This window comes from Podarcis melisellensis (assembly GCF_964234715.1).
Source record: "Podarcis melisellensis genome assembly, chromosome: 16".
Taxonomy (NCBI): Eukaryota; Metazoa; Chordata; class Lepidosauria; order Squamata; family Lacertidae; genus Podarcis; species Podarcis melisellensis.
The window spans coordinates 10,930,948-10,954,137 of NC_138533.1; the positions used below are offsets into that span (position 1 = coordinate 10,930,948).

At 46.9% G+C, this 23,190-nt stretch overlaps 1 protein-coding gene across 1 annotated transcript; it reads right to left on the reverse strand.

Moving 5' to 3' along the window:
- Positions 1-109: 109 nt before the first annotated feature.
- On the reverse strand, positions 110-15,188 carry YIF1A (Yip1 interacting factor homolog A, membrane trafficking protein). The gene is made up of 8 exons (XM_081892025.1): positions 14,989-15,188; positions 12,620-12,840; positions 11,447-11,551; positions 9,203-9,281; positions 7,392-7,449; positions 6,147-6,302; positions 3,862-3,955; positions 110-1,305 (listed from the first exon to the last, which is right to left on the reverse strand). The coding sequence occupies exons 1-8, from the start codon at positions 15,017-15,019 to the stop codon at positions 1,156-1,158; spliced, it is 894 nt and encodes a 297-aa protein (XP_081748151.1). The 5' UTR covers positions 15,020-15,188; the 3' UTR covers positions 110-1,155.
- Between the last annotated feature and the right edge of the window lie 8,002 nt (positions 15,189-23,190).

Genomic DNA, 23,190 nt, shown 5'->3' on the forward strand with positions numbered 1-23,190 from the left:
ATTTAGTCACACACCATTCTTAAAATAAAGAAGCACAGGCGCTTTGCTGGGGGAGGGAGAAAGTTGGCAGCCACCCCCCAGCCGGATGAAATGTGAACACACGCACAAGTTGTCAAGCACATTTTTATCGTCGCTTCCAAGAACGAACTCTCCCGTAAACAGATGGGGAGAAAGTTGAAATGCGAAGTCTTTCCTCTGAAAGTTGGCTACAAGACACAACTTAGCGGCTTTGCAGATTTCGTTAAGGTTTTTTCCCCCCACCACCTCCTTGTCTACCCAAACCCACCTCTTTGCTGGCTTGTATCTGTGGCAGTAAAGACATTTTTTAAAACCCCCAGCAAAGGTTTATATATATATAAAGAAAACAAATGGGGAATAGTTTGAAAGTACCTCAACATCTGATGTGTTATGACCAGTAGTACACAGTCCTTGAGAGGTGAGGGCGTCCGTTCTCTGACAACACAACAGCAGAGGGTGGGGGGTTTTTTGGGGGGGGGTCCACTGTCAGTACTCAGCTGGTGGTGCTGGGGGTTAAAAGACCACCAGGTCGGGGGGCAAGCAGGAGAAGTCATTTAAAGTAAACCAGCTGATTTTCAGAATAGGGAAAAAGCAATAATAATAATAATACAACAGAACTCATGTTCTTAAAAATTCTTTGCATAGCAAAAGTGCTCCCAGGAGCACGAAGGGGGTGGGGGGAAGTGTTTGGAACAACCCTGCCCCACCCTATCTATCTGAGTCTGCCCCCATGAACACCCCAAGCAAGGAGACGTTTACGACCAGTGGAAATGGAACAGGCCACAGATTTGGGAGTCAAGCCCGGGGCGGGGGGGCAGGCAGTGTCAAGCCTGGATAGTTTTGACAGTCCTCACTTCCCCTCCGCGCTCATGATTTTGTGGGGGGCAGGGAGCCCCTCGAGAAGATGTGGCACCTCCCTTATTCGGCATCATTCCTTGCGTCAGGGGAGCCCCCGTCCTCCTTCGCAAGGCCCAGGATTTGAATGGCCAGGAAAAAGTGGAGTGTGTACTTCAGGGGATTTGGGGCCGGTGGGTGGGAGAAATAAGAGGGCAGGAAGAGAGAGGGGTCCTTGCAAAGCCAGCCCCCCCCCAGGCAAACGTTGGGGCTGCCACGGATGGGTCATGTCCTCCGCGTCGCCTAATGAACCAGCTGTGCAGTCAGCCAATAGAGGATCAGAGGCTGGAAGGCGGCGGCTGCTAGGGTGACGTACATCTGCGCCCTCCCACTAGGCCGGCTCATCCCTTCCTGCACCATTGAAGGAAGGATCTTCATCCGCAAGGAGCGTACCTGGTTCAGAGAGAGGAAATATGCCACACATCAGAGGTTAAGGAAGAAGACTTGCCTTTCTTCCCACCCCACAAATCACTCCTTTATTGTAAAAGCAAGGGTGGGCGACCTGCAGCCTCCCTAGGTGTTCATGCAGCTAGAAACTTGTGACCCTGCTATCTCACAGAATAATATCGAGTCGGAAGGGGACCCTGGGGCTCATCTAGTACCAGTCCCCTTGATCTGAAAGAATAAGCAGCTGTCCCTTAACGGGGACTGAACCTGCAACCTTGACGCTGCTGAGCGATGTTGCTGGACTCCTCAACTCCCATCGGCCCTGAGGCAGCATGGCAAATAGGGATGGTGGGAGTTGTAGGCCACAGCCACATTTAAAAAATGTTATACCACTTTAAACCCTCACGGCTTCCCCCAGAGAACCTTGGAAACTGCAGTTTGCTAAAGGCGCTGAGGGGTGTTATGAGACCCTCTTTTCCATATATACACACACACACACACACACCGTATTTTTCGCTCTATAGGACGCAGCGGACTGTAGGACGTACCGGACCATAGAAGGGGGAGAACAGGGGAAAAAAAATTTTTTTCTTGTTCTCCCCCTCTAAAACAAGGTGCGTTCAAGGTGCATTCATCCGAGCCTGTGGGGCTGGTGGTGGAGGGAAGTGCTGCTCTCCCCCACCATCAGCCTCAAAGATCCCTGAAGCCTTTGGAGCGCAGCACCCCGCTGCCCTGGAGAGGTTTTGCGCGCAGCCGTCCCCAAGCTAGAACAGGGAGACGGAGCGCTCTGCAGCGCTCCATCTCCCTGTTCTGCCTTTGGGCTTAGCGGCGCAGCCTGCATTCGCTCTATAGGACGCACACACATTTCCCCTTAATTTTTGGAGGGGAAAAAGTGCGTCCTATAGAGCGAAAAATACGGGGGGGGTGTATGTATGTATGTATGTATATATATAATTTTTTAAACATATTGTCAGCAATCATTTAACACAATTTCATATCATTCATTATACAATTTTTTGACTTCTGTCAATCACATCTGAAAATTTTCCAATCTTTTCCACTTAATTTACATTTCTTAATTTCACTATTACTTTTAATTTTATTAACTAATAACTCTATTCATAATCTTCCTTGCAATATTTCATATATTCCTCTGTACAAAACTTCTTGTATTCCTACTAGCATAATCTGTTGTTTACAATTGCTTTTCAAATAGTTCACATATTTATTCCAGTCCTCTGAGAATCTCTGGTCCCGCAGGTTTCAAATCCTTCCTGTCATCTTATCTAATTCTGCAGAGAGACCCCCCTTTTCCATTCAGAGCTGCAATTCCCAGAGTTCCCAGGGAACACTCTGTGTGATAACTGTAAGATCGGGGGTGGGGGGAGTGCTGCCTGATAACTCTCTGCTCCCTTACACAAACTGCAGCTCCCAGCAGGGCCGTCTAAACCACAGGCGATAGGGGTGCAGGACACCTGGGCGCTGGGCTTTCAGGGACGCCAGGCCGAGAGTCCGGGGCCTGAGAGTTGAGTCTGGGGAAGAGCCCACCCGTCAGTCGGAGAGCCACAGCAGGCTCTTTTGCTGCGGGCAGCTCTGCGCCGCAAGTTCGGGGGCGACTGAGCCAGCGAGACAACGAGGCGGCCGGCTGGCTCCACCCTCCTGCATGCCTGGGACTGGACAACCGGGCGGGGGCGCCAGGCAGATCTTTGCACCCCGGCGCCACATATGCTTAAGACAGCCCTGGCTCCCAGAATGCTTTGCAGGAAGCCAAGACGTTATCTCCCGCTTGGACTACTGCAATGCGCTCTACGTGGGGCTACATTTGAAGGTGACCCAGAAACTACAACTAATCCAGAATGCGGCAGCTAGACTGGTGACGGCGGCCGATACCACATAACACCAGTCTTGAAAGCCCTACATTGGCTCCCAGTACATTTCCGAGCACATTTCAAAGTGTTGGTGTTGACCTTTAAAGCCCTAAACGGCATCGGTCCAGTATACCTGAAGGAGCGTCTCCACCCTCATTGTTCTGCCCGGACACTGAGGTCCGGCAGCGAGGGCCTTCTGGCGGTTCCCTCACTGCGAGAAGCCAAGTTACAGGGGACCAGGCAGAGGGCCTTCTCGGTAGTGGCACCCTCCCTGTGGAACGCCCTCCCACCAGATGTCAAAGAAATAAACAACTACCTAACATTCAGAAGACATCTGAAGGCAGCCCTGTTCAGGGAAGTTTCTAATGTGTGACATTATAATGTATTTTTAATCTTTGTTGGAAGCTGCCCAGAGTGGCTGGGGAAACCCAGCCAGATGGGCGGGGTACAAATAAATTATTATTATTATTATTATTATTATTATTATTATTATTATTATTATTATTAAGTGGTGCCATAAATGTTTTAAATGTAAGTGTTGTCGTCGTCTAGCAGCATGCAGAAGCTCACAGGCTCCTCATTCCCTTTGGTCTGATCTACCAGGAACTCTGTACATCCCCGGGAAAGGCCTGCTGACGAGACTTCCTGCCCCACGGCACCCTGGGAGTGCCAGGGCCCAGATCCCAGTACTCACCATGAAATACATCAGAGCACAGGAAGCCCAAGCCAAGGCGATATAATAGCCATTGCTGCCAAACGCGAGGCCGCCCACCACAGCTAGGATCATCCTGGAGGAGGAGGAGGAAATGGCAAGTGTGATCATGGCTGTTAAATCCCCTCCTGTCAAGGCTGTCATCCAGACCCAGCATTCTGAGATTCACAGCTGTTGTTAAGATCTCTGCCAATCACCCCCTTTTAGTCAGGCGAGACGCATGTCAGTTCTCAGCACTGAAAGCTTTATAGAAATTTTCAAAAGCTTACGAGGTGCCGGGACACAAAGGTGCCTAAGCATAGCATATTAAAAAGAAACTTTGGGGAAACGATGTAATCATGGGGGGGGGGAGCGATTCTTAAAATTGTTGGCATAAATATATTCGGCGCTGGAATCATACAAGTTCAACTTAAAATTTTGGGGGAGTAATACGGGAAGCATTATGGGAGGCAAAAATTCTGTTTATTAGTAAAAGCAGATGGTGGTAGTTTTTAAACAAGGTAACTGCAGAACTGTTTCCCTATATGTGACATTTATGTGTATGCATAATTTAGGGTTGCCAAAAGTCCGGAATACAGCCGTCAGAAACAGTGTCCGGACAGAATTTGCTTAAATGTCCGGGGAAATCCAGATGTATGGAAACCCATGTCTGAAGTCAAGATTTTGGCGACTTTCCTTAAAAACAGCTCAAAAACAGCTCAAAATTTTTTTCGAGCTCAACAACTTTTGTGTCCGGATTTTCACTTTTTGAAATGTGGCAACTCTAGCATAACTATACAGACCCTCTGGATAGATACAGTGGTACCTCAGGTTACATACGCTTCAGATTACATACACTTCAGATTACATACACTTCAGGTTACATACGCTTCAGGTTACAGACTCCGCTAACCCAGAAATAGTACCTCAGGTTAATAACTTTGCAGGAGGCCCCATTAGCTAAAGTGGTGCTTCAGGTTAAGAACAGTTTCAGATTAAGTACATACCTCCGGAACGAATTAAGTACTTAACCTGAGGTACCACTGTACTGCAAATATCAATCACATATTTGTATTTAAAAAATCAATGCTAACTTACTGTGTTGGGAAATTTCCACAGAACAATCTTTTCGGTTATAAAATTTAAATGTATATCACAATTTCCAATTTAACCAAATAAATATGTCTGTGCACGTGTGTTTTTAAAAGACTGCCTGTACATTCACCTTCTGAATCAGAAGTCTTTGCTTCCCATCTGAACATGGATGGGGCATTAGGTGGTGGCAAATGCCCAGAGGCACAATATAGAGAATTTTTGGAGAGTGGCAGGACCTAGAATGGATGGGGAATGGGGATGGTGCTCCAGGTGTTGCTGGACTACAATTCCCATCATCCCTGATCACTGCTGGCTGAGGCTGATGGGAACTGGAGTCCAAGAACATTCAGAGGGCTGCATCTCACATCACAACACTGCATGGAGGTGTGTGGTGAAGTCATTACAAAAAGGGAGTTGTGCTGGTGGTAGATGATGATGATGATAATACTCTGTATATTCCTCACAAAAGTGACCCAAAGCAACTTACAAACACAAGGTAAATACTATAAACAATTACAGCAAACACAACACTTCAAAACACAACTACACACACACAAAAGACAGGTCCTATAGATCCAGTCCCACTAAAAGAGGCCGCAGGTACTCTAATTAAGGGCCAAAAGGTCACACTAAATTAAAGTTATTGCCTGGTGCCTATAACTAGATAAAGAGGGTGCCAGGTGAGCCTCACTGGGGAGAACATTCCACAAGCAGGGAGCCACCACTGAGCCACCTGTTCCCATGTTGCCACCCTCTGGACATCCCAGAGAGGGGCACACAGAGAAGAGCCTCAGAGAGTGATTGCAGGGTCTGATTCAGTTCATGTGAGGAGAGGCAATCCTTGAGGTATTGTGGCCCTGAGCCACAATAAAGCCGCAACGAAGAAAAATACAAGAGTCAGTTTAAACACCACTCAAGACCCCAAGTGGAAGAGCCAAGTTGGATGAACATGTGACAAGAAGTCTGACCTCATGTAAACACAGCCTCCTATGGTCCCAAGGACCGCTAGGCCAGAGATGTGGCCCTCCTGATGTTGCTGGACCCCAGCTGCCATCATTCCTGACCACTGGCCTTGCTGGCTTGGACTGATAGGAGCTGGAGTCCATCCAATATTCAGAGGGCTTCTGGTTCCTTTCCAGTGTGCTAGGCCAACAGCGTACCGGCCACAAGGCAGAAGGGAGAGGCCTACTTACCCAACGTATTTGTAGCCGCAATAAGCAAGCAGGTCAAAGGTGCCCAGGTCGCTCTGGACCGTCACAAGGTACAGGCCCAGCAAAAGGGCAAGAACCTCAATCACGACCCACACAAAAGCCGTGCTGGCACACATGCCCAGGACCTCTGGTGAAAACCTAGGAAGGAACAAGGCGGAAAGAGCAAAAGGGAATGAATGTCAGGAACGAACATAAATATGTAAGAAGAGTCTGGCTGTTGGAATGCAATGTTAATGTGCTGTCTAAAATGTCTAAGATATTATTGGATTGTCAGACAAAGGACGAGCAAGTAAAATCCTCAATTATACATTGGGCAATAGATATTGGTTATAATATAGATATGGAAGCATAGGAAGGATTGTGGAATACGGATATAAAATTCACAGCATGCTACGGCTTAAGAGAAAACCATACGGAAATGTTATATCGATGGTATCTAACACCGAGTAAACTGGCAAAAATGTATAAATTAAAATCGAACAAGTGTTGGAAATGCAAAGAGAAAGAAGGTACTTTTTATCATATGTGGTGGTCTTGTGGCAAGGTTAAAGCTTACTGGGAAATAATATATGATGAACTGAAAAATATGTTTAAAATAACATTTGTAAAACACACACACACAAAAAAAAGAAGCTTTTCTTCTGGGAATTATAGGGGTAGAACTACCTAAATAGTATAGAAATTTATTCAGCGGCAAGAATGTTATTTGCCCAAAAATGGAAAGAAGTCCCAACGAAAGACGAATGCATACAAAAACTTATGGACTATGCAGAAACGGTGAAACTTACCAGAAAAATAAGAAATCAAGATAACAAACTTTTTATAAAAGCATGGAAATGCTTTATTGAATGTTAAAATAAAATAAAAAACAAATTGTAAACAGATGAGGACATTGGCAGGATTATTGCAATAACATGCAGTTTCATAAGAGTATATAATTAAAGTAGATGAAGAAAAGAATAAGTTGATTTGTAATATGCAGGAAATGATAAAAATAAATTTAAGGAACCACAGAAAAAGGAGGAAGGAAGTCGAGTTTTACAAGAGCATCTCTGCCTACTTGTAATCATAGAGTTGGAAGGGCCATCTAGTCCCTCCCAACTCTATGATTATTTAGTACCATTACTACAGAGGGCAATTTATGAAATGAAGCATGAATAAGGAATCTGAGACCTCCAGGTGTGGGAATTAAGAGGATGGGGGTGGGGAGGAAACCTCGTTCCTTACCTTTTCTGTAAACCAAGTGCCATCCCAGCAAGTAAGATATAGGTAATGAAAGCCATACCTGGAGAGAGGGGAAGAATAAGAATCACACTCATGAGAACTAGCCACTTTGATGGAACAAACTGCAGTTTTCCAGCGTGGCGGGGATGGAAAGGGTAGAGAGTTAGCTTCTACTATAATTAGCTATCCTGTCTAGCTCAGCTCTAAAACAAGAACGGGGAGCCTGTAATTCTCATCAGCCCAGGTGACAAAAGGTTTGGGGTGATGGGGGCTGGAGTCCAATGACACCCGCAGAGACACAGGTTCCTCATCCCTGCTCTAAGAGATACACTAAAAATTCGAAGCAAGACCAACGATTTCTTTAACCCTGTTGCTTTGGAAATTGGGTCCCATCTGCGCTGCACATTTAAAGCAGGACCACAGCCCTTTAAACAGTGATGGAGTCCCCCAGAAAATCCTGGAAAACCTAGTTTGTAAAGGATACTGAGAGTTGTTAGAAGACACCGCCACCAATTCCCCTCACAGAGCGGCAATATCCAGCGCTCCCTGTGAAAAGGGATTGGTTGTTAAGCTACTCTGGAAATTGTAGCTCCGTGAGAGGAATAGAGATGTCTCCTAACAACTCTCAGCAGTGTGGTGTAGTGGTTAAGAGCGGTGGTGAACCGGGTTCGCGTCTCCGCTCCTCCACATGCAGCTGCTGGGTGACCTTGGGCCAGTCACACTTCTCTGAAGTCTCTCAGCCCCACTCACCTCACAGAGTGTTTGTTGTGGGGAAGGAAGGGAAAGGAGAATGTTAGCCGCTTTGAGACTCCTTAAAGGGAGTGAAAGGCGGGATATCAAATCCAAACTCCTCCTCCTCTTCTTCTTCTTCTTCTTCTTCTTCTTCTTCTTCTTGTTCTTCTTCTTCTTCTAATAAACTTATTCCTCTGGCCCTGCCCACAAATTGAATGTGGCCCCCAGGAGGCTGCGCACATAGAAATGTGGCCCTCAGTCTAAAACCACCCCACCTCTGCTTTAGAAAGTGCTTTTTAAAACTAACAAACCCTGGGTATTAGGCCAGGGCGGAGGGGAACATCAAGAAACACTGCTATGAATCACCTGTTCAGTTTTCCCCAAAACTATCAATACAGTGGTACCTCAGGTTAAGAACTTAATTTGTTCCGGAGGTCCGTTCTTAACCTGAAACTGTTCTTAACCTGAGGTACCACTTTAGCTAATGGGGCCTCCCACTGCCACCGCGCGATTTCTGTTCTCATCCTGAAGCAAAGTTCTTAACCCAAGGTACTATTTCTGGGTTAGCAGAGTCTGTAACCTAAAGCGTCTGTAACCCGAGGTACCACTATATGTGGACAGGCAACATAAAACTTTGCCACTCTAAATAAATTTTGGCATGGACGTTAGCTAGGATTTCAGCAGCCCAGTAATGGAAAACCTTGAAAAAAAATATGCATTTGTGGTAAAAAAACCAACAACTTGTGGACCTTGGCTACCGCAGAAAAAATTAACTGTGTTTCTGAGGGTACAGAAAGCTGGCGGAGGATCCAGAAGGCTTTCTTGTCATCAGATGATATTTTATTTCCTGTGCTTCGTACTCCAGTGCTAAACATTCACCCTCCATGCCAGCTCAAGAAATAAGGATGGCCTTATTTATACTGGTGTGCCACCAATTCTTTCTCTTGTTACTGATTGCTTGTTTGCTTTGAATATGGTACGGTGAAACACTGTGCTACTGTACTTTTCGGTTGTTACTAACAGTAAAATAAGGAATAAGTAAAAAAAAACCCTCCTATGTTCAAGAGAGAGCCTCCACTCACTAGGAATGTAGAGGTCTGGAGCGTTGACGTCCTGCCTAGGCGTGAGGGGGACATCTCTGTGGTAGCGGACTTCCCAGTTCTGTAGAGGAAAGAAAACAGGCACAGGTGAGGGTAGGCTGCCCAAGACCAGTTTCAAAATAGTTTTTTTTAAAAAGGGGGGGTTCACGTTTGTTCTCAAACGGCACTGAAGCTGAGGTGGGCAAAGCTTGGATATTTTATTTTTATTTTTCTGTACAGGTGTATCGTAGAATATTTGAGCAATGTTCACTGTTAAAACATAGGTAAAACTAAAGGGACCCCTGACCATTAGGTCCAGTCGTGGCCGATTCTGGGGTTGCGGCGCTCATCTCGCTTTATTGGCCGAGAGAGCTGGCGTACAGCTTCCGGGTCATGTGGCCAGCATGACTAAGCCGCTTCTGGCGAACCAGAGTAGCGCACGGAACGCCGTTTACCTTCCTGCCAGAGCGGTACCTATTTATCTCCTTGCACTTTGACGTGCTTTCAAACTGCTAGGTTGGCAGGAGCAGGGACTGAGCAACAGGAGCTCACCCCATCACGGGGATTCGAACCGTGATCACCTTCTGATCAGCAAGTCCTAGGCTCTGTGGTTTAACCCACAGCGCCACCCAGGTCCCTGTTAAAACATAAAGCACCACAAATTTTGTTTAAAAAAATACACATAAGCATTGAGGTGACGGGCAAATTAAACTTGAAACATCTGCCCAGGCCTGACAGCATTAAAAAGTCTTCAAGAGACTCATGAAAGTCAACAGCGAGGGTGCCTGCCGCATCTCTGACTGAAGCGTGTTTGACAACCAAATCCCCAACTTCAAATTGAAGCCTCTGTTACATGGGGGAATAGCAAGCAGCTCTCCTCCAAATGATCTCAGTGATTGAGCTGGGATACAAGGCCTCTCAAGTGATCCTTAAAGTATCCTGCACCCAAGCTGTCCCTTTCAAACAAAATGTAGGAGCATAAGAAGCTGCCTTCTAAGATGCCAGTCCTCATGGTTCTGAAATAAATGGCTGACATAACTAGAAACATAGGAACCTGCCTTACAGTTAACTACATATGCCGTGTGAAGAAGCCCTCCCTCTCATCTGTCCTGAATCTACCCCCACTTCACTTCATTGGATGACCCCCATTTCCAGTTATTATAAAAGAGGGAGGAAAAAATTCCTCTATCCACTTCTTCTGTACCATGCATAATTTTGTAAAACTTCACCTCGGCTCTGTATACCTGAAGGAGCGTCTCCACCCCCATCGTTCAGCCTGGACACTGAAGTCCAGCTCCGAGGACCTTCTGGAGATTCCCTCATTGCGAGAAGTGAAGCTACAGGGAACCAGGCAGAGGTCCTTTTCGGTAGTGGCACCCGCCCTGTGGAACGCCCTCCCATCAGATGTCAAGGCAATAAACAACTATCTGACTTTTAGAAGATGCCTGAAGGCAGCCCTGCACAGGGCAGTTTTTAATGTTTGATGTTTTGCTGAGTTTTTAATTTGTTGGAAGTCACCCAGAGTGGCTGGGGCAACCCAGTCAGATGGGCAAAGTATGAGTAATTAATTATATTATTATTATTATTATTATTATTATTATTATTATTATTATTATTATCCCCAACCACCACCCTTGCTGAGGCCCAGGCCAATGGCATGAGAAAGGCACTCTGTACATGCCTGGAAATGCTGTGAGTACATGTTTTCTCTTTTTTGAACGCACCCAGATTCTTTCCCCCACCCACCAATAGCAGAGAATGGAATCCAGCAGTGTAGTCTCTAAGTTGCTATGATGACCCTTTTAAGTTCCTTCCTGTGATTATCCTAACTGCTACCAAGTTAGCAGGCTGAGGAAAGAACTATGTGGCAGAAACTGTCCTGTCCTCCTGAACTAGATGTCTGTCACCTGCTCTGCTCCAGGATCTCATCCATGGGAGCGGCACTGCTCTTTATCAAGGGCAAGAGTGCCAGAACCGCCACTGACTCAGACTGTAACACTAGGAACTGTAACTTTGGAAACCTGTGCTTGAGCTTGCTATTTTCCTCCTCCCTCCTCCATCCTGTTTCCTCACGTGACGTATCTTTTTATGGTGGTTAGCCTGAGGGCAGGGAGGGACCATCTCAGAACTGTACGCCACTATGAAGGGCCTTTTCCAGCTGAAGGGCGGGATGTAAAAGCTGTAAATAAATAAAACCAAGACCCCCAAACCGAAACAGCGGGCAAAGTGCCACCTCCTTATCTGTACCTGGTGAACATAAGGAAACACCAACAGGGCGAGTTTCTTCATAACGTAAGTGGTGTCCACTGCAAAGAAGTATTTCAGCTTGTTCATGGACATAAACCGATGGATCTGATGGAAGCAAAATTCAAGAATGAAAAATTATCCAGCTCAGAGGAAAGTATTCTTCTGAGTTACACACCTACTATACCTGGGAGATAGTTCAGCCAATAAGAGTGTGAGATTCTTAACCTCAAGGTCATGAGTTCGAGCCCCACGTTGGACAAAACATTCCTGCATTACAGAGGGTTAGACTAGATGACCCTTGTGGTCCCTTCTTTCTCTACAGTTCTACCATTCTGTAAGGAATCTGACAACTGGACAGGATAAATAGATGCTCTGTGCCCTTACTACACCCAAAAGACTGATATTGATGCACTGGGAATATAAATCTATGGCCCATTTCAGTCAATGGACGGAAGATACGACATCACAACTTATGAAAACATTGCAGACTTTGTGTGGACAAGTATAATGATATCTCTTCCCCTATCCCTCCCCTCCACCAGTTTTGTAGCATGCTGGCAAAAAAAGGAGTGTTTTATATTAGAGAGGGGGTCCCAAAAGCATGAAGGGGGGGGGCAAAACCTGTAGCTACTTAAGAGCACAAGAAGCACACAAAATCCAGAAGGGGAGAATGAACCAACCCTAAGCTCAGCCCCACCTACATAATGCATTTAAAGTACTTTATCCAGTCACGGCTTCCCCCTTCCACCATTATTTGCTAATGGTGCTTGGAATTGCAACTCTGCGAGGGGTGAACTACAGTTCCCAGGAATCTTTGGGGGTACGGAAGGAAATATGCAGCCATGGGAGCTTATGATACAATGATTTTAGGGCCCCACGTGCACCCTACATTAAAACCAGCATTGTACCACTTTATACAGGCTTCCCCCAGACGACCTGGGAACTGTAGTTTGACATCATTCGGAGACCCTTAGCCTCCTCCCAGAGCTGCAATTCCCAGATTTCCCTGGGAACAGAGACTGATTGCTAAACCACTCTGGGAGCTACCAACTCACGGCACACTTAAACTACAGTCCCCAGAGTCCTTTGGGGGAAGCCACAACTGTTTAGGAAGAGGTGTAACAGCGTTTTGGACGCACAAACCTAGACCATAGGATGAATGCCTCCTCCTACCTCCTTGTGCACAATGTCCTTTCCCTGAGATGCGATGGTGGTGCCGTAGGCCATCGCTACGTTGGCCACGGGGTCGGCAAAGATCTGGTTGAAACCCATGTTGATGCCTGGGGCTGGGTAACCCGGCTGCTGGGGGCCATAGGCTGCACTGGTGTCGTCAAAGAGCTGGGGGGCATCTGCGTTCTGCGGCACGGGAGGGATCCTTGTCCTGTGTTTAGAACCTACAAGAGAAGGGGTTTTAGTAGGGAGGAGAGATAATTTTTTTAAAGAAAAGAAGGCATATCAGATGGTCAGAAACACCCTTACAAGAGCTTGGAAGAACAAACACCTACCATGGGTTACATAATGTCCCAAGGATCTTAGGTAAAGGAACCCCTGACCCTTAGGTCCAGTCGCGGACGACTCTGGGGTTGCGGCGCTCATCTCGCTCTATAGGCTGAGGGAGCCGGCATTTGTCCGCAGACAGCTTCTGGGTCATGTGGCCAGCATGACTAAACCGCTTCTGGTGAACCAGAGCAGCGCACGGAAACGCTGTTTACCTTCCCGCCTGAGTGGTACCTATTTATCTACTTGTGTTTTGACGTGCTTTCGAACTGCTAGGTTGGCAGGAGCAGGGACCGAGCAACGGGAGCTCACCCCATCACGGGGATTCGATCCGCTGACCTTCTGATCAGCAAGCACAAGGCTCTGTGGTTTAGACCACAGCGCCACCCGTGTCCCTCATCCAAGGATCTTATCTGAGCACAATTATTATAAAGGCCAAGATATGGTTTATTTCCTTACAGAACACTCAGCTCTGTTTCACAATGGTAGATAAGAATCTCAGGACTAAGCGCCTTCAGGAAGGAAACTACTATCCACCTGTAAGAAGGTGGCTGCCGATTAGATACGAGGCCAAGCTACTTTGCCCCTGCCCAATGAGAGAGTTTCGGGGCCACGACAAAACAGTCGCCAAGAGAGGCAAGCCCAGCGAGAATGTTTATGCTCCTGCAAAGGCCTCCAGCAGGAGGAAACGCTGCTTCTGAGCCCAAAGGTGGAGAGTAGGGAAGGAAAAGAGCAACGTGGTTTCTTGCTAAGCGTGGCAGAGTCTTCCAAGCCTCCGCCTGCAGAGAACCAAGTGGGAGGTGAGAGACGGAAGACTGAGGGTAGAAATCTTGAGAGAAAGGCGACTTGGCGGATGAGGTTTACCTAAGGCAGAGGAGACAGGGATAGCTCGGTCGGTAGAGCATGAGACTGTTAATCACAGGGTTCGAACCCCACATTGGTCAAAAGATTCCTGCATTGTGCGGGGGGTTGGACTAGATGACCCTTGGGGTCCCTTCCAACTCTACAATATGAGACCAGGGGTGGGGGGAGGAGAGAGTAAAGCTTGCAATGCTTTGGGTCTGACAGAGCCGTGCAGTTGTAGTTAGACTTCAACTCCCATCAACCCCAGCCAACGTGACCGATGGCAAGGGATGATGGGAGTTGTAGTTCAGCAGCGGCTAGAGAGCCACACAGGCTCCCAAATTCTCATTGAGAAGCTCCACAAGAATCCTCATCATTTTTACTAAACTATGGCCTACTACCCCTTAAAGCCCACTGCTACAAACCATTTATTCATGTATTGGAATAAACAAACTATATATATTTTTTGGAAAGGAGGTTTGTGTCCTGCCTTTCCAATTCCAAAAGGGGTAAATATATAATGAAAATCCATTAAAAACAGAAAAGGGAAAACACCCACCCACCCACAACTTTTACAACACACGTCACGCAGCAATAACAACAAACTGTATCCAATGCTAGTTCGGAATAGACCCACTTAAATTAAAAAGCATGACTAACTTAGGTCCATTAATTTCAGCAGTTAAATCCCAAGTGGAACTGAGTTGGGATACAACCCAGGACTGGTAATAATAATTGAAAAACACACCAGAAAGAAAACGAAGGCAACAACATTTATTTACTTTTACTAAGGATTTGTGAAAGAGGCTAAGTCTCTCTTTCTCTCTCTCTCTCTTTTATCCACGAGGGCAGAACAGGTAGCAAAGAGGACGCTTTAATTATGATTACAAGTCTCTTTGGAACTGAACTCAGGACGGTCCAAGAGCCAAAAAAGCACGTGCTCTGCGGCCGAGTTCAGGCCCCTTCCACTTGGCTCCCCTTAGGAAGCAACAGGATTATCGGGGGCGGGGAGAGAGAAAGGTCTTTTGGTGCTAAGGCCCTGATCCCAAGGCAAGCGCCACCCCCCCTCAGCAGACCCCTCTTCCACACTGTCTGGATACAACTGCGCGGGGGAGGGAATCGGCACCCCAACATTCAAGCCACGTCCGGGGCCTGTTACCCCCTTTCCGTTCCCCCCCTCCGATTCCCCCTCAAGGTCTTACCTGGGCCCCCATAGCCAGGGGGATAAGCCATGGCTCCCCGCGATAGTTTGCAAAACGGGGCCCCCTCTTCTGAAAGTGCGATCAACTTGAAATCAAAGTGGGGGGAGGGGAGGGGGAGGGAGACTTGAAGACGGATCAAAAGGAAGGGGGAGGGAGACGCAAGTCCAAGCCACGTCCTCAAAGCCTCCAGCGCCGCAATCCTCGGCCTCCCATTGGCTGCTACGGTGGCTGCGCTCAGGGCTCTGAGCGCTGATTGGCGGGAAATGTATCCATTTCACTCTCTCTTTTTTCCTTGCTTCCTCGCAGCTGTTCCAAAGGGGCGGAGTTTCCGCTGTACATTCGGCAAGAAGTCCTCTTAAGGACGCATGCGCGCGAGGAAGTTCCATTCACCCCGCCCCTCTTTTGTCGAAACAATTATTAGAAGTTAACAAACTGTATGTGGCAGTTGAAGAGTTTGTGGCTTCTCCTTTTTTTTTTTTTTTTGCCAGTGTAGTCTTTTAAAAAAATCTGTATGATCCTTTTTGTTGGATGATTCAAATAAAACTGGTTTTGTTTTTTAAGATAAGTTTTCAAGATGCTGCTGTTGTTGTTGTTTAGTCCGACTCTTCGTGACTCCCTGGACCAGAGCACGCCAGGCCCTCCTGTCTTCCACTGCCTCCCGCAGTTTGGCCAAACTCATGCTGGTAGCTTCGAGAACACTGTCCAACCATCTCGTCCTCTGTCGTCCCCTTCTCCTTGTGCCCTCCGTCTTTCCCAACATCAGGGTCTTTTCCAGGGAGTCTTCTCTTCTCATGAGGTGGCCAAAGTATTGGAGCCTCAGCTTCACGATCTGTCCTTCCAGTGATCACTCAGGGCTGATTTCCTTCAGAATTGAGAGGTTTGATCTTCTTGCAGTCCATGGGACTCTCAAGAGTCTCCTCCAGCACCAGAATTCAAAAGCATCAATTCTTCGGCGATCAGTCTTCTTTATGGTCCAGCTCTCACTTCCATACATCACTACTGGGAAAACCATAGCTTTAACTGTATGGACCTTTGTCGGCAAGGTGATGTCTCTGCTTTTTAAGATGCTGTCTAGGTTTGTCCAAAGCTAGACTCCAGCTCCCATCATCCCCAGCCAGCAGGGCCAATGATCAGGGATGATTGAAGCTGCAGTCTGACATCTGCAGCATCAAAAGGAGTTCTGGAGGGTGTCAATACAAGAACAGAGCTTTTTCATTGGTGGCTCCCTGTATGTGGAACACATTCCCCAGGGAAGTTTACCTGGTATTACCTTTATGTATTTTTAGGCACCAGCCAAATACTTCTTAGCCAGGTTTTTGGCCGTTCATTTTAAGGGTTCTTAAGTATTTGTGGCCTTTTTTAGTAGGACAGGACCTCTAAAGCTTTTTATTGTTTGCTTATCCTAATTGGTTTTAGCATTTCTCTGTGGCTTTCAGTCATTTCCACGAGTACAGCGACTAAATAATAACAATAATATTTATTTTTCTATGTATTTATTAATTGCATTTATATCCCACAGGGTTTTTTTTCTTCTAAGCTGGTTCTCCCCCTTCATTTAATCACCACAACAACCCTGTGAGGTAGGTTAGGCTGAGAGGCAGTAAGTGGCCCAAAGTCATGCCCACTGAGCTTCCTTGCTGAGCAGAGGAGGATTTGGATCCTAGTCTCTAGGTCCCAGTCCAATGCTCTAACCACTAGACCACACTGTCTTATATAACAACAACAACAACATATTTATTACAGTCATACCTCGGGTTACGGATGCCTCAGGTTGCATTTTTTTGGGTTACGGACCACCAAAACCCAGAAGTACTGGAACGAGTTACTTCTGGGTTTCGGCGGTCGCTCGTGTGCAGAAGCGCTAAATAATGCTTTGTGCATGCGCAGGAGCGCCGAATCGCAACCCGCACATGCGCAGACGCACCACTGCGGGTTGCGAATGTGCACCCTGCACAGATCACGTTCGCAACACGAGCATCCACTATATTTTTTATTATTATTGTAAGTGCAAGCGAATACATGCGCGCACACTTTTCTATCCTTCCATTTAATGAACGGAAGTGCGGCTGTACCCATTTCACTCAGCCCAGGTTAAATTTAGAACGCATTCACATTTTCTTAATTAACATCATCTCCCTGGTAAAGTTTTGGTTGCGAGTCGCGCGCTCCCTTGTCACAATCTGTTCAGGGGCTCCTGCCCTCCTCCCCGGCAAACTCTCCCCCCACATCCCCGCCGCCCTCCCGTGTCCCACTCTTACTTCCGACCATCTGTGCTCAGAGAAGTGAATCTGCACAGGCTCCTTCAGGACATCTCGAATGTGTGATCGAAAACATATGGGCCGTAAAATCTCCGGAGGGAACCTGCGTGGCAGCAGCAGCGTGCAGCGAGTTCTTCAAGCCGTCTCCGCTTTTCAAAGCGCTGGGTAGGCTCTGCACAGCCCACGGAAAGAGGAGACCAGAGAGGGGACTGTACCACTTTGGGGTTAATTGATGGGGAAATTGATGTCACCCCAAGGGCCACATTCCCTTCTGGGCGATCTTCCAGGGGCCATTTGCCAGGGCTGGGTGGAGCCAGAAGCAAAATAACTGAGTCTGAATAACTATCAGGATTACACATCATTTCTTTAAGACTTTCAAATTAAATTGCAGCTGTCCTCTGAACTTTAGAACTCTATGCCTTTAAGAAGACCTAGGGGATCTCATCTACCCCTTTAAATGCATATACACTGGTACCTCAGGTTAAGTGCTTAATTCATTCCGGAGGTCTGTTCTTAACCTCAAACTGTTCTTAACCTGAAGCACCACTTTAGCTAATGGGGCTTCCTGCTGCTGCCGTGCCGCGGGAGCACGATTTCTGTTCTCATCCTGAAGCAAAGTTCTTAACCTGAAGCACTATTTCTGGGTTAGCGGAGTGTGTAACCTGAAGCGTATGTAACTTGAAGCGTGTGCAACCCGAGGTACCACTGTAAAAGGTAATAGGCTTACTTCCAAATTGAAAATGCACAGAAAAGCTCAAGATACATGTTGATCTACCCACACTTAGGTGAGGAATCATATGATTATATGCTGCTTTAGAGTTTAATTCGATTCAACACATGTAATTATTATTAATATTCATTATTTCCAGTCGTTATCTTTGAGAAATGTAGAAAATAACAGGATATATTTATACGAATTTATACGAACTTACACGACCCCTTAAAAATTAGGTAAGGAACCAAAAGTTGCATAATACTGTTTTATAATTTATGATAATTTAGAATTTAAATGTATTTTCATGTAATGCTTGATACTTCCAGCTGATGAAGGTGAATACATCGAAACAGGGCCCTGTCCTGGTTTGTGATCCATAGCTGACTTCTGCTCAATGATTGAAACTAAGATCTTCACGTCAAATCTGACTATGGACTAACATGAACTTATCTCTACTCATAAACTCTTATCTTTAATACTGTAACGAATTATTGTGTTACACATATCCTTATGAGTTTGAGTTTGTAATCTCTGTTTGAGTTTGTAGTCTCTATTTGAGTCTGTAACCCTTGTCAGAATACATACTTTTGAATGGATTAGTTTTTGTTACAACTGACTATCGATTTGCGAGGAGGGACCACTCCCACTTTTGAAACTTATATTGGCCAGAGTTCTTGGTGTGCTTTTTTCTTGGTACCGTATTTTTTGTCCTATAGGACGCTCCGTCCCATAGGACGCACCTAGTTTTTTGGGGGGGAAATAAAGGGAAATTTTTTTTCCCTTTATTTCCCCCCCAAAACCAGGTCGGGGAAACCAAACCAGGTCGGAGAACAGCGGTATGGCGGCGCTGCGCCTCCCCGCTGTCCCCCGAGCTTGTGGGGCTGGCTGATGTCTGCCTGGCGCACGGGGCGCTCTGCTTCAGGGCGCCCCTTGCGCCGGGCGGCAGGCTGCTATCCGCAGCCTAGGGAGCCCTGCGGGAACTCCCGTGGGCTCCTCAGGCTTGCTGATAGCTTCCTGAAGCTTGGAGAGCAAGAAGGGTCGGTGCGCACCGACCCCTCTCGCTCTCCAAGCTTCAGCGAAAGCCTGCATTCGCCCCATAGGACGCACACAGATTTCCCCTTCATTTTTGGAGGGGAAAAAGTGTGTCCTATAGGGCAAAAAATACCGTATATTTAATAACAACTTGTTTCTACGTGCATTCACTCACCCTTCTCTGTGCTCCTCCCAGGCAGGGGTGGAGGAAGGGGGTGGTGGGAGTGGTCTGCCCCGGGTGTCACCACTGCGGGGGGTGACAAAATGCCAGGCAGCTCTCACCGCAGGGCCTGCAGCACACCCAAGCCATGCATCTCTCCTGGGAGTGACATGGTGGCTTGGGTGCCTGAAGGCTCCGCACTGCCCCAAACGGTCTGCCTGCTGCCTCCTCTTCAGCTGTAGGGCGGCAGAGTGGGAGGAGGCTGGCAGACTCCCCAGAGGCCCCACAGAGTGTCCTGCCCCTGCTGGCCCCAACGCTGGGTGCATGGCATGCGTGCCACCCCAGGCGCCCAATCAGCTAGCTTCGCTGCTGCTCCCAGTGTGGTGTAGTGACTAAGAGCGGTGGACTCGTAATCTGGTGAACCGGGTTCGCTTTCTCGCTCCTCCACGTTCAGCTGCTGGGTGACCTTGGGCCAGTCACACTTCTCTGAAGTCGCTCAGCCCCACTCACCTCACAGAGTGTTTGTTGTGGGGGAGGAAGGGAAAGGAGAATGTTAGCAGCTTTGAGACTCTTTGGGTAATGATAAAGCGGGATATCAAATCCAAACTCTTCTTCTTCTTCCTCCCAGGCAAGCATGATCAGAGGTCAAGGACACATTTCAGCCAGACAACAACATTAAAGGAGGGTGCACAGCAAGGCTGTGGCTTGGGGCACTAGCGTGGCTACGGGGTAGGGATGGCCGCACGTTTTTTTTCAGCAGCACGAGAGAAGCAGCAAACTCAGTGACCGCCTGGGCGGCAAAAGCCCTAGCTACGCCTCTGGCCTGGGGAGAGACCCAAGGGCCAGGCAGATGCCTGGAGGACTGCATTCTCCCCTTGGGCCTGAGGTTCCCCATCCCTGATGTGTATGTGTCATTTTTGAATGCTTCCCCCAATTTTTTTTTTAAAGAAACACAACCCACTAATAACTCCCTGCAAGTAAATAATTAGCTAATCGGGGAAATAGGTTGTATCCCAGCCCTTTCCTTGCTCTGTCAGTTTTCTTCTTGATGGGGTTTTGGTTTATTGATTTAATGATGTGCATACACAGAGAGGATAATTGTAAATACGACCCCTGCAGTTGCATTCTGAAATGGCACAGCCTCAAACTCTTAGCACCTCATTCAGAGCCAATCTGCTCAACTAATTTCTCAGATTTTTTTTTTAAGTGTTGCGCAGACTAGAACCAAATTAGTAATAGCAATTAATTTCAATGGGTCTGCTGAGGCTGGCATTGGCTAGAACCCTGAAACTATGTATATATGGCATTCCTGTCTGTCCCAAATCTCCCAAAATTCAGTTTTTTGGATTAGTACAAAGCTCTAGTGTTATGAGAGATGGAGAAAAATTATTTTCTATCCACCTTCTCCGTGCCTTAAATCATTTTATACACCTCTGTCATTACCTGCCCCCTTTCCTTTTTTAGAATAAACTAATAAATCCCAAATGCTGGTACATTTATTATAATTTATAGACGTAAACAGTAATTAATGACCATAGCAATATGTCCTCAGGCAAGCCTTTACCTGCCTACATCCTCGCCCCAATCAACATACCATCACACAACCCATTACTGTAATATGATCATATTGTTATATTTTTACAAGAGAATATTAACATTCGCTCCCAACGCTGATACTCCCTTAGGACTAATTCAGGTGTATTTCTCAACTCAATACTGCCATCTACTGTGCAGCTCGGGAAATGCAAGTGTTCAGCGCCAGCGGGAGGGAACTCTGCTCTTATCCGGTTCCCTGGAGGGATGTGCTGTGCTAGGGCTGATGGGAGTTGTAGTCCAAGACATCGGGAGGACACCAGGTTGGGAGAAGCTACCATTGGCCAATATCCCCTCATTTGATAAGAAGAACCTGAGGACAAGCTGATAGCAACTTGCCCAAATTCATGCAGCTAATCCACAACTTTATGGATTGAGATGAGGCCATGAGCAGGGAACCTTTCGCCCCCTGTCAAATTAGTCAAGGGCCACATTCCATCTGGGGAATAGTGTTGGGGGCTGTATACTCAATGATATCCAAGGCAACATGATGACCAGGTACAACAATGTGATGTCAATATAAACTCTTTATATAATCTATACAGAACATTAAATAGTATGAAATACAGTGGTACCTCAGATTAAGAACTTAATTTGTTCTGGAGGTCCGTTCTTAACCTGAAACTGTTCTTAACCTGAAGCACCACTTTAGCTAATGGGGCCTCCCACTGCCGTGCGATTTCTGTTCTCACCCTGAAGCAAAGTTCTTAACCTGAGGTACTACTTCCGGGTTAGCGGAGTCTGTAACCTGAAGCGTCTGTAACCTGAGGTACCACTGTATATGAAATATGCACTCTCTGCAAAACTAAATAACCAGAGATCTTATAAATCTCTGAAAGTCGCAAAATATGCACGCTGGATGGATTCTCTTGAAAACATAGAACCAAATAAACATGTCTTATAAGTCTCTGAAAATCTTTGTAGACTATGCAAGTCTCTGAAAGAAGCAATGGATCAGATTCTTATCTGGTGAAAACAAGCCGTGAAGCTTTGTTTTATGATGTCCAACGCTGCCCAAGTGGTCCGCAAACAGACGTAGCAAACAGTTATTCCGGATATACCCACTGTTTCGTGGAATTCTTCTTCAGCACAGCAGAAGGATTCAGAAATGCTTCATAAACCCATCTATATGGTGATTGGAATTGTATAACAACAATTTCTATAGAGCAGTTATGTAAAGGGGGATGTATCCTGGCAGCTGACACAGCCAGAGACAAAAGTGGATGGAAACACACCCCCTTCTGGGATAGCTCAGTTAGTAGAGCATGAGACTCTTTTCAGCTCTGCAATTCTATGATTCTCTCTCTCCCTCTTCCACTCTCTGCAACCCCCTGCACACACTCTCTCTCTCATCCCTTCCCTCTCCCTTTGCCACCCTTTCTCTCTCTCTCTCTGCCACCCCTTATTTTTTCTCTTCCACCCCTTCCTCTGCCACTCCTTCTCTATATCTCTCTCCCTATGCCGCCCCTCTGTTTCCCCCTGCCTGCCCACTAGGCTGCTTGAAGAGGGACAGGTGTCTCCTGCCTGAGGTCTGAAGTGGCTGGTCTCAAGGGTCAAAGGCTGCCCACCCCTGGAGCAGGATAGCTGAAAGCCTGCCTTCTTCTGTATTGTAATGAGTTCAAGGGTGCCAGACTCCCCCCAAATTCCTTGATCTAGTAAATGTTAGAATTTAACCAAGTCTCTTTGGGTGAAAATATAGGCCTGGCCAGTTTCCCAATGAGGTACACTGGTACCTCAGGTTACATACGCTTCAGGTTACACACTCCGCTAACCCAGAAATAGTGCTTCAGGTTAAGAACTTTGCTTCAGGATGAGAACAGCGGCACGGCAGCAGCAGGAGGCCCCATTAGCTAAAATGGTGCATCAGGTTAAGAACAGTTTCAGGTTAAAAACGGACCTCCAGAATGAATTAAGTACTTAACCCGATGTACCACTGTAATCACCTGGGAGATGAGCCATTAGAAAAACAAAAGGAAATGTAACGGTCCATTAAGAAAGGATAGGGAGCTCCCTGCCAGGTGCCAAAACAGATTGGGCCCCTCCTCCAGCTTAGCATTACTTAGAAGAACAAAAGCAAGGCTTTAGAGTTTAGAGTTGGCTGGAATTTGACCTGGAGGGAAAAGGTTGCAGTCTGCTAAATGCGGCAAGCTGGAGAGAGGGTCAGAGCACAATGGCTGGTGTCTGGTTTTGGATCCAGGCTGTGCCTATGGGTGTTAGTGCAGTGAGCCCCTCCATCTCAGGCTCAGGTTGCATATATGTGTAAATAAACCATATATCATAAAGGCACCACAGTCTCCGCTGTCCCTCATTTCCAAAAGGAAACACGGACCTGGAACGCCTGGGATCCCGCGCGACTTGGAGAATGGGTTGGCATGCAACAATATGAACCAGCCTGCCTATTGAGAGCATTGTAAGAGGGCCCTTCTCCTGTGTTGCAGAATGCC

Excerpts from the sequence above, each read along its gene's own strand:
- YIF1A (XM_081892025.1), bottom strand. The coding sequence starts at position 15,019 with ATGGCTTATCCCCCTGGCTATGGGGGCCCAG. Across the intron at positions 11,552-12,619 it reads AGGACATTGTGCACAAGGAG|ATCCATCGGTTTATGTCCAT; the intron begins GTAGGAGGAGGC and ends TGCTTCCATCAG. Across the intron at positions 6,303-7,391 it reads GCACTTGGTTTACAGAAAAG|GTTTTCACCAGAGGTCCTGG; the intron begins GTAAGGAACGAG and ends GTTCCTTCCTAG.